A 16,291-nucleotide genomic window follows, 5' to 3' on the forward strand; every position below is an offset into this window, starting at 1 on the left:
GAACCCGCAACCTAATGGTTCCTAGTGGGATTCGTTAACCACTGCGCCACGACGGGAACTCCCCTTTGCACAGCTTTTGAAGGATTTTAAAAATGGTCTTGCCTATTTTTTGTATTCTATTAGCCTTAAAATTTTGATAAATCCTGAACATCTACTTGAATTTTCTTTCTCCCTTTCTTTTTTACATTCTTCTTTCTCTTTTTCTTTCTTTCTCCCTTTCTTTCTTTCTCCCTTTCTTTCTTTCTTTCTTTCTTTCTTTCTTTCTTTCTTTCTTTCTTTCTTTCTTTCCTTCCTTCCTTCCTTCCTTTCGTTCTTTCCTTTCTTTCTCTCTCTTTTCTTTTTCTATCTTTCTCCCTCCTCTCCTTCCCTCCCTCTCCTTACACCTTCCCTCTTCCTTCCTTCTTTGTTTTGGTTGCACCTGCAGCGTATGGAAGTTCCCAGGCTAGGAGGTGAATTGGAGCTGCAGCTGCCAGCCTACACCACAGCCACAGCAACTCACACCACAGCTCAGGGCAACACCAGATCCTTAACCTACTAAATGAGGCCAGGGATGGAATCTGCATCTTCATGGATACTAGTCAGGTTTGCAACCCACTGAGCCACAACGGGAACCCCTTCATCATTTCTTTTAATTTATTAAAAATAACAATTTAAAAAACTGTTAAAACAGTGTTTTTTTTCACCAACTATACACCTCTGTATTTATTCACATTTTTCTTCATTATAGAAGTAGTGCCTGCTTATTAAAAAAAAGCAAAGAAAAATAATATAGGAAGAATTTAAAAAGTTAGTCATAGTTGCTCTAAAATATAAGCTTAGTTAACTTTTAGAGTATGTTCCTTTCAGATATTTTTGTCTTGCTAGTTGTAAAGATATGGTACATATTCATTTGGTAGACATTTATTGAGGATGTACTTTGTGTCAGATACCTTCCTAGGTATTGATTCAGGCTCTGATTTAACAACATAGACAACCCCTGCCTTCATTAGTATTTATAATAATCTGCTTTTGTATTTTTATATATTCCTCATATGTATTATTTTAATAACTGAAAATTTCATTGCGTGGCTGAATCAGTTTGTGTAATCATTTTCCTATAGTTGGACATCTCCAATTTTTCAATGCTGCTTTTTCCGTTTTTATTTTTTTCTTTCCTCAATTTTTATTTTTTAAAAATTTTTTTACTTTTTTTTATTACCCAATGAATTTATTACATTTATAGTTGTACAATGATCATCACAATCCAATGTTATAGGATTTCCATTCCATAACACCAGGGCATCTCCCCACCCCCGAACTGTCTCCTTTGGAAACCATAAGTTTTTCAAAGTCTGTGAGTCAGTATCTGTTCTGCAAAGAAGTTCATTGTGCCTTTTTTTCAGATTCCACGTGTCAGTGAAAGCATTTGATGTTGGTGTCTGTTTTTTCCATTTTTAGAATACTTCTTTAAGATACACTTCATGAAATGGAGAAATTTGGCTAAAGGATTTCAAAACATTTAAGACTAGACACACACTTCCAAATTATTTTTCAAACAGCTAGTACCAACTTTCTTGCCACTGGAAAGGGATAAGGGGAATTTTTTTTACCGATTTGCCAGCAATGATTATAATCACTAAAAATTATTTTTGTTATTTTTGAAAGGTGTCTCATTTTAAATTTCCTGTTTTTGGTACCTAGCAAGGTTTAGGTTTGTTTTCTTTTTTAATAAGTTTAAATAAATGTATTTCTTTTAAAATGCATCTGTTCGTGTCTTTTGTCTTATTAAGGTGCTTATGTTTTCATCTCATGTGTACAATATCTTTGTGGAATAAACTCATGAGCTCTTTTTGCTATGCACTCTGAGAGTTATCTGAAAGGAGAAAAGCAGGAAATGATCACTCAGCTTTGTGCCCTGAAGTCCCTAAAGTCAAAGAGAGGCTTACAGCACCTTCCAATTTCAGGACCCAGTCCAGGGTCTGGTGCACAGCAGGTTTTGTACACATGACACAATGGAGGAACACTAGATGTCAATCAGTGCATTGGACTCTGGAGGTCCAGAGATACTGAGACTAACAATGGCAACTATGGCTTCTTAAACTAATCCTGGGCCAAAGAATGACTTCCTAATAAACTAAACTCTTCTTTTTTTTTTAATAGACAGAAAGAGAAAATTTTATAGCCAGGAAACAAAAGGATACAAGTCACTGGACAGCATCTGAAACAGTCTGAAAAAAAAAATAAAGGGATGTTGAGAAAGGGTAGGAAACGAACAAAAGCACTCCGAAATCAACAAATTTATAAGCATTTTACATCCATTACTTGTGAGTTTTTGTTGACCATGGTGGATAATTTTAAAAGATCTGTAGCCCTGGAATAGCTTACCTAATCTTCAGAAACTTCTTGAGAAATTCAAATGGTGTATTCCTGTAGAATTCTTAGTTATACACACATATACTTATGTGCATATGTAACACTGAGACCCACTGAAGGACATGGGAGAAAGCAACTCCCAACTAGGGAAGTCTAGGGGATTTGGGGGCCTGCCTTATTGGCCCTTATAATGGCAGGTTCCTTTTGGTCACAGCATTTGTGGAGAAAAGGGGGGGGGGTCTTTGTGGCAATATCTGATGCATTTGGATTTAGTGTCTTTCCTCTTTTGCCTCTCTCAGAGTTGTGAGAGAAGCTTGCAGGACCTCCTATGAGAAAGAGAAAAAGGGGAGACGAAGAGGGAACAATCTTGTGATAGCTGAGGTCTACTTAGAGGTACTACTTTGAGGGGACATATGGGAAAAATTATTATATACTTTATAGAAAAACTTGTAGTTGGCAAAATATGTATGCTCTCAGGAACGCCTATAAGACATGATCCCTGTTTTCAAGGGTAAACATGGCAAAAACAAGAGAAAGATAAAATAATTACAAAAGATGTGTCCTAGGAGGAAGAACGCCATGTTAGACAACAATTTATACTGTACATGTTGCTTCTGGTCAAGATGGTGATGTCATGTTACCTTGGAGGAGAGCTGTGAGCTGGAAAAGACCACTTGAACAACCCCTTTAGTCAAGTGAATAAAGGCAGCTGGGTACCTAATATTGTTGGGGCAGGCCACTAATGTCCCTAAACTAACAGCCTCTTTATGGTGACTTTTAACAATTTGATAAGTACTATTTATTGAACATCTATTATGTCCCAGGTACTGTGCCAAGAGCACTATTTGTATTACCACTTATTGATCCCTCCAGGCCCAATTCGTTGCTACTCTTTTGACCCTATGGTGCATAACCCCAAGCTGAATTAATTCCATTACTAATTTTTAATTGATAGTTAATAACACTCCACTCATTCTGTCCATTCCTTTAATGCAGCACTTCTCATCCTTTAGTCTACATTTCTGGCTCTCCCCCTACCCACTGAGCTCAATAAGAGCAGAACCCATATTTCATTCCAACTTCTCAGCATTTGGTAATTCCTAAGTATTCTAAGTGAATATTGAATGGAGCTCCATGATTTCAAATTCATTGAAGAATCATGAAATATTCGAGCAAGGGAGAACTTAGAACTTCTGGTACAATTTCCTTTTACATATAAGAGAAACTCAGTTGAAAAGAATAACTTGCCTGAAGTCACATGAATCTGGTAAAATGAAATTAGAATCCAGTTCCCTTCCTTTTCAGTATAGTATAGTATTGTTTTTTATATCATGGAAAATGCTACCAAAACACAACTGAAGATCTTTATCTCCTAGCCCCACCCTAATCCTATCAGCAATTGGCTTGTGGGCCTGCAGTTTACTTCTGTGATAAACTTCCTAAAAGAACACACTTTTTAATATATAGCTTTCCTTTCACAACCTCCCATTCCAAACAAAGCAAAGTCCAAACTCCGAACTGGCTAGCTTTTGCTGTAGCATCACAGTGTGTAAGTTGGGGGGAACCTTCAATCTGTATCTTCACTAACAGTCTCTTTCCACAGTACCCTTTGATCTAGCCAAATCAAAATGCTTGTCTTCCCCCCCCCCCCACACACAGGGTGCCTTCTTCAACAGGAGACTTCCTGACTAGAATATCTTTCCTTCTTATCAACTTGGTGGACTTTAACATTTGCTCTCCTTTTGGACTGGTGGCTTCTAGAGCAGGGAGACCTGGCTTTAGTCACACACTAGTTGAATGAGAGAGTTTTGTGTGTCCAGCAATTAGGGCATAGTTCTCCAAAAGGTTCACCGAATGACAGTGTCTTTGGAAAATTACAGAACTGTAACTTACTCTTCAGATTTGTAAGCAGCACTTTACCAAAACTTTTCTCTCTGGAGGAAAAAAAAGTCAATATGTTGGCTCATTCAGCCTTTTTTTCCCCTTTTTCCCTTTAATTCTAGTTCATCTGTTATGACTCTGCCATTGTCATTCCTGCTCTGAACTCCACATTCTCCCAGCACCCCTGCTCCTGACATTTGTGGGAGAGGAATCCACAAATTCCTTTGGGGCTCCATCACTGGAGCAAGTTCTCAGGAGCTGGAGAAGGTCTGGGCTGCAAACAGGAAGTTTTTGTACTTCTGGTTACTTTGTGCCTGGGGCAAAAACTGCAGTCCACCTGGAGACTGCAAGAGAGAATGACAGAACAAAACTACTAACCTTCACTATCTCCACCTGAAGCTTTTTTTCTGGGTGGACATTCTGACCTAGTATCACAGATGGTTCTCTTTCCAGAACTGGCCTCTAGCATGCACCTCACTAGAACCACGCAGCAAAGCATCAGGTATAAACCCTGTTTATGACCTTCTTCACTTAAACAATCTTGAGTGGGACATTTAAAAAATTGTTTTGAATTTTTAAGTTTTCAAAGCACCCGAAGGATCACCTTCTCCTTTGGTATGCTGAGGGCCAAAGAGAAGCAAGCAGAGGCTGGTCAACTAGTCTCAAAATCTCTTTTCCTCCCTCGATGCCGAAGACCCCATGTTGCCCTTTTAGCTCACACGAGGGGCAAGAGGCAGCTTTCCTCCTCCTGCATGCCCGCCTTCGTCAACGACACCCATTAGTCTGCAGTCTTCTAGGGCAGTGGGGGACTCTCGACCACGCACCCGGGGCGCTAGTCCAGAAGTTGGGGCCCCTGGGGTCCAAGCCGGCCCCTGCACATGCAGTGGGGCTGCAGGTCAGCCCCAGGGATGATCCCGGCCCAGCGTGCGGGGTAGGTAGCCCAATGGGCAGTCTCGCTCCGGAGGCGGGCTCAGGCCGGAAGCCACCCCGCGGCACAGCGGCCCCACGAGACGGCGCCCGCGCCCCCGCCTTTTCTGGCACCCGCTCCGCGGCCAAGGGCGGCAGGGGCCAGCCCGCTGGGTCCCCGCCGCGCTCTTTGTCCGGGCCGCGCGCGGGCGGACGCGTGCGCCCCCCGGGTGAAGGGAGGCGCGGAAAGAGCGCGCGGGAGCGCGCGAGAAAGGCTCGCGCCCGCCGGCGGCGCGTGCCCCTTCGCCAGGCAAGCAGTGAGCGAGCACGCGCGCCGCCGCCGCGCCCGCCCCTCCCCCGCGCTCGCCTCGGAACTTGCTGACTGCGCGGCCGGGAGGAGCCGAGCCGGGAGGCGGCGGCGGGAGGCCACAGCGCGCGGGGGTCTCCCGCGTCCCCTCCGCCTCGCCGGGAGCTCGCGCCCTCGCCCAGCCGAGCTCCCACCCCCCCTTTTTTCCGAAGGCGCTGGGCGGCGCCACCCTCCGGCCGGAGCCCGGCACTGCACAACCCCCTCCGACTTTCAATGTTCCACACTCCCCGGCCAGAGCCTCCTCGGCTTCTTTTTTTCCCTCCCCCCCCTTTCCCCCCCCCAGCTGCCTCCATTTCCTTAAGGAAGGGTTTTTTTCTCTCTCCCTCCCCCACACCGTAGCGGCGCGCGAGCGGGCCGGGCGGGCGGCCGAGGTAAGGCGGCGGGGCCGGGGGGCCGCGTGGGGGGCGGCCGGGGCGGCGGCGGCGGTGGGGGAGGGGGCGGGGGCGGGCAGCTTTGTTCGCGCCGGGCGCCCGCGCCGCCGGTGTCCGCGAGCCGCGGCGGGGCCGGCCGGGCTGCTCGCATCACTTGGCGCCCGGCGCGGCGAGCGCTGCCCGCGGCCCCCGCGCGGCCCTCCCCACAAAGGGCCGCGGAGCTGCGTGGCCGCGCCGCCGGCCGCGGCTCGCCTCCGCGGGCGCGGAAATTTGTTGCACTTCTTGGGGCTTTGTTTGTTTGTTTGTTTTTCCTCTGATTTTTTTTTTCGTTATTTTGGACAAAATGTCGGTCCGTGATGTAAAAATTGAGCGAGGAACCTTGATGGCATGGGGAGCTTTGCAGAAGGTGCAGTTTGAATTTTGCTTTTCCCAGGGTGGCAGCTCGGTCTTGGCCGGATGAATCTTCCCTGCTGGCCGTGGAAACGGCTAGAGCAGCTTGTTAGTTGATTTTTTAAATTCCTAAGTGTTGTATTTAAAGGCTTACGTGCACCGAGGAGGAATCGCCACCTTAAATAAGCATATGGGCGATTAACAGGGTATGTTTTCCTCTTGGAAAGGGAATTTGGTAGCTTTGACCAATGTCAGCGTGTAAATATTTAGACGTTATTAGTGACTTTTTAACATTTTTCAGCAAGATCTGTTATTTACAGTGTGTCATATGTTATTAATGCTCGTTGCCTAAGTTCCCTGGCAAATCTGTTTCATGCCTTCTGAGAAAGTAGACAATTGATAGATTGTCCAAGGGATGGAAAAAAATGTGAGTGGGTTTTCTAACTTGAGTTCGTAAATCCCTGAACGCTGGCGTTGTAAGACCCATCACCTCCCCTGTAACCTTGCTTTACGACGAGATAAGTGTGAACACTTTTGAAGTCTTTTCATTAAAATACGATTTTAGGTGAAGATAAAGAGATGAAAATGCTGTTGGTTTATTTAATAGACTTACCTGTCCTTTCTCCCTTTTCTATTGAAAAGTTTTCCAAGAAATAACTTCACCAAGATGTCCAGTGATCGGCAAAGGTCCGATGATGAGAGCCCCAGCACCAGCAGTGGTAGTTCAGATGCGGACCAGCGAGACCCAGCCGCTCCAGAGCCAGAAGAACAAGAAGAAAGAAAACCTTCTGCCACCCAGCAGAAGAAAAACACCAAACTCTCTAGCAAAACCACTGCTAAGTTATCCACTAGTGCTAAAAGGTAATGTGTGAAAAAAAGGATTACGCATGTTGTCTGTGTTGGACACTTTTGTTGGTTTTACATCAGTAGCAATAGTTGAAAAATACTTCCTTCTTGATCAGTTTTATTTGTACTTGAATGAGTTGTCATTCTTTAGATGGTCTATAAGCCACCTCCCTAGAATTAGGCTTTTAAGCAAACTTGTTCTGTACTTTGGTAACTTCAGTGAGAGTGTCCTTGGAGAGAGATTGGATTAACCTCTGACAGATTGTTTAAGGAGTTGGCAAGGAAAATTTGGTCAACTCAAATTAACTGGTACATTGAGGATATTTCCTTTTTATGAGTCATTTTCTTCTTCATTGAAATTGACACTTCTAGAGATCAGCAGTGCCTCTCCATGAAACTTAATGATCAGAAGTAATCATGTGTGCTAGAAAATTTGTAAATTCAAGGCCTTCCTTGGCTATATTTGAAAGCAAACTTAAAAACTGTGCGCTAAGTCCACTTTCAGTTTTACAAACCTGACTTTAAGTCATATGTCCCAGGTATTACTTTTTGTAGTTAAGCTGTGGTTATATTCGTGTGTCCTTGTGAGGGCAAATAAAACTGAAAAGCAGCCATTTACATTTTAGGTGGCACTTGGTGATTGAAAACTTTGCCATAGTGCCTCTCCACTCTAAAACTTGTGGATATGCTTGACATGCTAATACTCAACAGCAGGAGAAACATATTTTGTTGCATATAAGAGAAAGATCATTTGTTTCCTGTTGATTAATATTATCTGTGATGGTGAAAAAAAGATTCTGTTAATGGGACTCCCATCAGTGGTAGTAGTTGTGGAACATCCATGAATTCTAGGAATTATACATCAGATGTTTCTACAGCCTTCAGCAGTATCGACATTTTGTTCATTTTTTTATCACAACCAAAAGAAAAAGAAAATATAAAAGCTGATCAAATGTTGGCATGCTGTAGTAATTTTCTATGAATTTTTTACTGTTGTGTCAGTAATCAAGTATTAACTAGAGTATTTTATGAAATGAAAGAGGTCATTGAAATAATTTAAAATCCTTTTCAGTTTGTTGTAATCTTGTTGAGGAACATTAAACACATCTTAAGTTTTGAAAGCATTTTAAATTTGAATAAAATAGGAGAACTGCTTTTTTTTCCTCTTACCTCAAGGCTGTCATTACCTCTTCTCCTCCTGAATTTATTAAATTTAAGTGCTGTACTTAAGGTCAGGGAAAACAGATTGGGTTAAATAAAAATGCCAGAGTCCTTTTCAAGTTTTTCACTGGTAAAAATATTTCTAAATTCAAACTTTTTTCTGACAGATAAAATATTGTGCAAATTATTAGTGTGCTCTTGCAGTTGCTGGCTAATTCTCACCTCGGTAAAAGTGGCTTGAAGTCATTGTCAAATATTCTAGTGCTTTCCCTCCTCCCTTCTTGTCTCATTTGCATATAAGCTTGAAAAGAGAATTTCTTTTGTAAAAAGTGTTTTAAAATGCATTTTATATCTTTTATTGAGTACTAGTGGAAGACTATTTCTCAAATCAGGTGTAAATGTCCTACTTATTTACAGTAGCAAGTGAGAAAAAAAGCTGCAAAGTTTCTGTTAAGGGATTTGGGTTATGCCTCTGAGAACAAAGAGGAAGCAGCCATGTTAGCATTACTGAAGGCGAAGCCAGCCTTGCATTTAACTGCATGGTGGTAGAGGGCAGTGTAATTCCCCGGTTATTCTGTAGACTCTCTCAAATCCTTTTTGTCTGTTCTCATTTCACTAACAGAATTCAGAAGGAGCTAGCTGAAATAACCCTTGATCCTCCTCCTAACTGCAGGTAAGAAACAAATTTTGTTGTTTTAATTTCACATTGTGGAAAAACATCAAGAGATTCATGTTTCAGCCTTAGATATTTGTGCTGCAGAAGAAGGTTCATTTGCTTTTTAGCTCTGCAAGTGGATTAAACAAAAATTGTCTAAGATGAATTAAATATGGGAGAAAAAACTTGAGCAGGTATCATGCATTTGGGATTTAAGAATATTATTGATTTTGTGCTTCTTGCTGGGATTAGTTTGAATGGTGCTGATTTTTGTTCTGCTGTAATATTTTTATGGAGTGTATGTGTTCAGAAGTATATTGCAGAAACTTCTAAAATTTGGCTAAGCTTTAAAGTTACCGCTTGTGTGCAATCCGAACTGACCTTCCAAATTTAGAAATTGCTGAATGTGGTGTTATAAAATGTAAATTCAGTAAACAAGAGTATAGTTGTTTCTGTCCTTAAAGACAAATTTTATGTGCTAAGCTAATGGTTTTAGTTGTTGTTTTCTAGAGAATGCATTGTTGAAATTGTTTACATTTTAACCAGATGGTCTAATTGGGAAAATTCTTAGTAATTTTGGTACTTGAAATATGTATGAAAAGCAGTAAATGAATTGAAGTTTGTGGGAAGAAGTCATTTCAGTGAAACTCATGTAGAATAAAGACTGTTGGTTGGTATAAGGTATATTGGAAGTAACTGGTTGGTAATTTTTCCCTGAAACTTCTTTTTAAATTCATCTTACTGCTTAGTTTTTCAGCAGTGACTGTATGGCTTCCACAATTCATCAAACTTAGAAAAACAGTCTTGTAGATAATTTGCATGGAGATACTTGCTCAAAAAAGGAGAGTGGCTGCTAGAAATAGGACATTGTTAAATGGTTTGATATGAAAATGTTTTCTAGTCTTACCTATATATTTGTTGCACGATGTGTTTGCTTGTGATGATCGGACCTACTTCTGAAGTCTGCTTGAGATATAATAGAGTATAATCCAATTGCTTCTTTTTGAGTGTGAACTGGTTCCTTCGATAAGGTGATCTGATCCTTATTTGTAATCAGCCATTTCAGTTCAGAAAGGAAATCTGAATGTAAATAAACTGATTTTAAACAGATAGTAGGATGACAGATATCAGAGTATTAAAGAGTTGTGCTGTCCAGATTTTCAGTTGTAGACCGAAATGTGATGTGCTGTAAATGTGAAATACACATCAGATTTTGAAAACTTAGTTTGAAGAAGAAAGTGTAAAATAGCTTATTGATTTTCAAAAAAAATTACATATTGAAAATAATATTTTTGATATGTTGGGTTATATGAAATGTTTTAAAAATAATTTTGCATTTTTACCATTTTAATGTGGCATTTAGACAATTTAAAATTACATATGTGGCTTACATTTTGTTTCTGTTGAACAGTATTGCTTTAGAGAATAAATAAGTCGAAGTATTTCCTTCCAGGCTTCTAAATGGTGTGTCAAATCTGTAGCTGTTTAGGGAGGTCAAGTTAAATTTGCTCTCTGGAAGAATCACTTAACTTGCAGAGTGTATTCGGTATTTCTCATCATAAAAGATATAAAGATCTATCAATTCAAAACTCTTAAATGTTTTAAAATTGCATGTAAGGTCAGACTTTTTTAAAGGTTTTTTTTTGTTGTTGATTTTCTGCAAATGGCACAAAGTAGGGTAGTTGTTTAAATCTAGCAAGCCCAGTACACATGTGTTGAATGCCCTCTGAGCAGTAGCTTAGTGTTGCAGTTGCTGAAGAAATATGCTTTACATGTTTAACCCAGGAATGTTGCCACAAGGTCACTGAGGATTATTTTAGAGGAAGTAGTCTTTCTTGGAGATAGAAAGTTTAACTTATTTTTATTTTTCTCTTCATATGCCAGATTTCCTTTCAGTCCATGAAATAATGCTTCACATTTAGGTGAAATAATAGTGAAATAGTAAACCTTTGAGCTTGCTTGTAAGCATTAACTCAGAATACATCATCTGTGCTTTCCCTCTTCCCAGCTTGTAACTATTGCAAATAGCATCTTTCACTTCTCTGGTTCCTGTAATATATGAGTTTCTTTATGACTGTGTGAGTGATTAAAGAAAAAAAAAAACAACAACAAATTATTTGTCTTAGTGTGGGATTGGAGAAGTATTTTTTATTAGTTTAGGGACAGTCTTCTTTCATATTCCAGACAAGTAAAATATCCACGTGCTTTGTGTGTTTTACTATAAGTCTTTGGATTCTTTTGGGTGAAAGATCTAGTCCTTGTCCTTGAGCAGGAATTTGGAATATTGAGGATTTAGTGGAGGCATGCTAGGATTTTGACAAGTTTCCAAATTTGTGTTATATATTCATCTTTGTGTCAGATATATACCTATGGTGTCCTTGTAATTCACAGGTGCATCGGTGAGAATTTTAGCTTTATAGTGGTTGTACAGTTTAAATTTATTAATTTATGTTATAATTAAAAGTGGGATTCTATATTAATAATTCTAGAATATATGAATTCATATTGCCTGAAAGCTATGAAGCTTAATTGTTTTGACTTTTCATTTGTAGTTAATCAGAATGCCATTAAGGTTTTGAATGTGATTTTTATGAACTTGTCAAGTCTGTGACATGTAATTCTTCAGGGAAGAATTGTAAGGTATATCTGTGTACATTCAGGAAAAACTTGAATGAAATACATGAAAACTCAACCAAACCAAAATTACTCAGACTTAAGATTTTTCTTAAATCCCTTCTGGTGTCCAATTAATAAAATATTCTTTAGTTATTATATAGCTGTGTCTAATATGTATACACTCAAGGTGATCATAGGAAAGATTTAATTGTTGAATTAAGTGTGTGGCTTTAAACATGTTTGAGTATATTTTAAAAGTATTGATATTTCTTTTCCTGATAGTATGAAAGTTTGGTAAAGTGTTATTTCCAGTGATTTGATGGCATTTCAGTTTTTAAGTATTGGAGTGCTTTAGGCCAAAGCATTCTAAACACAGGGATATAATCCTAACTTCAATTTATATTCTTTATGTATTCTCGATTACAATATAAGCAGTTGATAGACCAGTGAGGATGAAGGGAAATTGTATTATGTACATTTCCTTATCTGTTTTTAGAGAAAGTTATTGACTAGAATTGAGTGATGTCCTGTTTAGACATTTATATCTCCTTCCCAAAGGGTGTCCTTGTCCTCTTAGTTACCACTTGACATGTGGCAAAAGTTTAGAAAGGTGCTGGATTTTTAACTCAGGTTCTGATTCTTTCCATATCTGAGAAAGTACAAAAATATGCTTTAAAAATATTCTTTAATATGTTCAGGTTGAATATATGTTAAGGTGGCTAGTCAGGGACATTTGTAAATAGTATTTGAATGTTAGAAAGGCCTTATTGGGAGGGATGTGTTACATTATCAAGTTATAGTATTAATGTGTAAAATCTGAAAGTAGCTACTATAATGCTTGCAAATTTTGCTAATTTTCTTCTTTTTTAAAAAAAATTAACAGAAGCAGCAGTTAAGTTCTAGACCAGAAGTTGACAAACCCTGTTTTACTCATAAGCCTAATTGTCTAATTGTGGATGAGCTCTACCTCCTTTTAAGGGTTACCACCGCTCTGCACCATTTCTAGGGAAGATAGAACTTTGCTTCTCAGGGTGATCTTCAGACCAGCAGTATTTGCATCACGGGTGAGATTTTTAGAAATGCAGAATCTTGCCTTCCCCACTGCAGAAGTACTGAATTGGGATCTGAATTTTATTAGCATTCCCTGGTGAATTGTATGTATATTAAGATTTGAAAAGCACTGATACTGGATCTGTGCTGTGAGGGTTCAAATCCTTGCTCTGGCACTTATTAACTGTGTTACCTTAGATAGGTTATGGGCTATTTCTGTCTTTCAGTTTCTTAGGTGTATAATGGAGATTAAAGTGATACCCCCAATACCCACTTTCTTTTTTTTGTTGTTGTTGTGAGTAGATGAATTAACATATTTTAATTTTTTTAACAGTGTAATTGGGTCAGTAAAGTGGCCATAGCATGGTTAAAGAGCTAGTTTAGCAGTATGCTCTCATATTTGTTGTCATTTTTTTTTTTTTTTTTTACTGCATCAGCATCCTACTATAGGAATAATTTCATCTTAATTCTGCACCTATTAATTTAATAATTAAGTAAATGATTATTGAGAATATATCAAGCAGCTGTTTTTTGATGTTAGTAAAAGAGGCACTTTGGAACGTGAATAAAAAATGAAAATGAACCTAAGAACATTGGGCAAAGTTAAATAGTATATCCCTTTAAAGGAATGTGCTTACGGTCAATGATATTTAATTCAATAGAAAATGTTCTGATTGTCCAGTGAATTATAATAAAACATTTTAAAATAATAGCGATAGTTATGTTTTCCCTTTTAAATATTCCATTATAAGAATTTGTAGTTTTACTGAGAATGAGATTATATCAGTGTTTGTAAAATTTAGATTCTGAATTGATATAATATATCTGTTATCTAAACATAGGATTCTTTGCTTCTCTGTGATCTAAGGAGAGATTTGGGGAGCCTTTTCTAATAGGTATATGAAGGCGGGTCATCAGAATAACATGTAATAGCTACACAGCTTTGCTGGTTGCTTATACAATACTTGGTTTAAAAAACCCTCTTACACATATGAATAGATTGCTTTTTCTTTTATACATTTATTGTTATTGCTTATATTAGTGTGTGCTACAGGAAGGTACCCTATTTTATAAAACAAAATTGTATCGTTAATCATCTGATCCTTTTATTTTCAATGCTTGAAAAATCCTGTAACTACCTTTTTATAAAAATTAAATCTTACTTGATTTGTGAAACAGAGAAGTACAGAACTACTTTGACTGAAAGTGTTTTGCATCCTACTCTACTGTGGTCAGCTACCAAGAGATAATTCTTCTTATTACTAGTTAAATTTTGGCATCAGCCTAAATCTCAAAAATCGTGAGGATTTTTCTTGGTACTTGGACATTACTGATAATTTTAAACGATATTTCATTTTTCAGTAAGCTAATAGTTGCTTCAACACAGCTTAATACACAATCCAGTGTGTTAATGCTATGTACTGTAATTATTTACTTGTTCATCTGTCTTCTACAAGAGTTAGTGTTATTTTGAAAGGAGGATTGTCTTAAGCATCTTTGTATCCTCACATAGTGCTTTGCATGTGAGGATTTATTAAATTAATAAATAAATTGAAGGAATAGAAATTCTAGGTGAAATAATGGCTGGATTGGAGAAAATTAAATACCTAATCTGATCTTTTTTTTTTTTTTTTTTTCCTTTTTAGGGACACACTCGCGGTATATGGAAGTTCCCAGCTTAGGGGTTGAATTGGAGCTGTAGCTGCCAGCCACGGCCACAGCCATGGCAGTGCAGGATCCAAGCCATGTCTGTGACGTACACCACAGCTCACGGCAGCACCGGATCCTTAACCTCATGAGCGATGCCAGGGATTAAACTGGCATCCTTATGGATCCTAGTCGAGTTTGTTACCATTGAATCACGATGGGAACTCCTATATTTTTTACTTTTTCATCATTGTAATTTTTATATGGTTATTCAGATATATTTGGCTACCATTTTTATTATAAAAGGAAATTGATTCACAGTGAGACTATTTCCCTCATATATGCCAGTGTAGCAGAAGGACTCACTACTGTTGTGACTAAAAGTTTTTTTCCAAAAGAATGATGTCATTGAAAGTGATATTCTCCACCCCTGAAAGGTCACATTTTTATTAGAGATCTATTTAAGTTCAATGCAGATAATGTAATCACAAAGTGGGTGAAAATTGTGCATTTAAAAAGTTTTGTGGTTACTTTGCATCTACATACAAGACTCCTAAATTGTTTTGTTCCTTTCTGTAGGTGACCAGTTGGTCCCTTATTTCCTCCGCGAATAAGTTCCTATAACAAAGATGGATATGTTTAGTTATAAGAAAGTCAGCAGGAGTTCCCATTGTGGCTTAGTGGCTTATAGACCCAGTGTTGTCTCTCTGAGGATGTGGGTTTGCTCCCTGGCCTTGTTCAGGTCAAGGCTCTGATGTTGCTGCAAGTTGTGGCATACGTTGCAGGTGCGGCTTGGATCTGGTGTTGCCCTGGCTATGGTGTAGGTCTCAGCTGCAGCTCAGTTCGACCAGTAGCCAGGAATCCCATATGCTGCAGGTGTGGGCTGTTAAAAAAAAGTAAACAAGCCATTGTTGCTTAGAGTGTGTGAGGGCATTCTGATTGAGAATGGAGAACTTGATCTGCCGTTTTCATCTATCTACAAAGTTAAGATAAATACATAAAATAAAACCATTTGTAGATCTAGAGAAATTGAAAATGATTTTTTTTTTCCTTCCCATGTTGCTTTTGACCAGGAAACATGTTTGGCATTTGAGTACAATCTAAAAGAAACATCTTTAAACTTTTAATATTTCTCCTGCCTCTGGATTGGTTGTTCTCAACTAGGGGTAATTTTTGTCTCCTTATCCCCTCCCCCCTCAGTCTGTGGGACAATTGGCAGTGCCCAGAGACTTCACAACTGAGGAAAGAGGAGCCACTACTGGTAATTCAGTGAGTAGAGGTCAGGAGTGCTGCTAAATACCTTTCAGTGCCTACCCTAGGTCAGCCCTCACCCACAAAGATTTACCTGGACTGAAATGGAAGTAGTGCTGAGGTTGAGAAATCCTGTAGTAAATATTTATTCCAATATATTACCTTTTTAATTTTTGCATAGTTTGCTTTTTACTGTTTTCCTATCTTATAGTGATGCTTTCTGAGTATATTCTCCTATACTTTCCTCAACTTGGTATCCCTATCTCCCACTACTCTTATGCTATAGTTTATCTTATATTATCTGATACATGTGTGTTGTTTTCTGTGAACCTATAGGCTATCTTGGTTACTTGCTAAATTAGGGTATATTGAGGCTAGAAATAATACTTACAGAAGTATTTTTAATTAACTAGTCTCTTGCTAGTTACTTACATACCCTTGCATGATACTAGCTTTAGGCTGACTGTTTCTGTGTGGCTAATAGGAATATTGAAGTACCATAGAGTAGAAATATCATTGGAAAATCATCAAAATTCATTTGATTCAGTACATCGAATTACAAATAGATTAGTCAGTCATGCTCTTCATTTGATTTTTATTTTTATCATTGAGACAATACAGAGATTATTTACTTTGATTATTGTTAAAAGTGCTCAATCTTTTATTTCAGGCCCATAGGGCCAATGGTGTTTGAGAATGTGGATTCAGATTTTAGAAAGGAAATGTGATGTGTTTGTTGTGTTTTTTTTGTAACACCCCCAGTGGGTTCTAAGGCACTACCCTGTAATCAAACACATT

The 16,291-nt window shown here is 38.8% G+C and overlaps 1 protein-coding gene across 5 annotated transcripts in view; it reads left to right on the top strand.

The window, feature by feature from the left end:
- The first annotated feature begins 5,260 nt into the window (after positions 1-5,260).
- The window catches only part of UBE2E3 (ubiquitin conjugating enzyme E2 E3), a 91,077-nt gene continuing 80,046 nt past the window's right edge, over positions 5,261-16,291 (top strand). Inside the window, exons 1-3 of one of the 5 annotated variants that reach the window (XM_021076034.2) lie at positions 5,261-5,449; positions 6,910-7,128; positions 8,897-8,947. In XM_021076034.2, coding sequence (XP_020931693.1) covers positions 6,935-7,128; positions 8,897-8,947 — 245 coding nt within the window. In that variant the 5' untranslated portion in view covers positions 5,261-5,449; positions 6,910-6,934. Of the gene's footprint in view, positions 5,450-5,510; positions 6,474-6,909; positions 7,129-8,896; positions 8,948-16,291 lie in introns of those variants that run through there. The other 4 variants (XM_021076031.2, XM_021076032.2, XM_021076033.2 and 1 more) reach the window with 4 other exon arrangements.

The sequence above is a fragment of the Sus scrofa genome, chromosome 15 (assembly GCF_054392235.1).
Source record: "Sus scrofa isolate SSC_HxYL_T2T_F1_AM1 chromosome 15, Sscrofa_HxYL_maternal_Yorkshire_Landrace_v2.0, whole genome shotgun sequence".
Classification (NCBI taxonomy): domain Eukaryota; kingdom Metazoa; phylum Chordata; class Mammalia; order Artiodactyla; family Suidae; genus Sus; species Sus scrofa.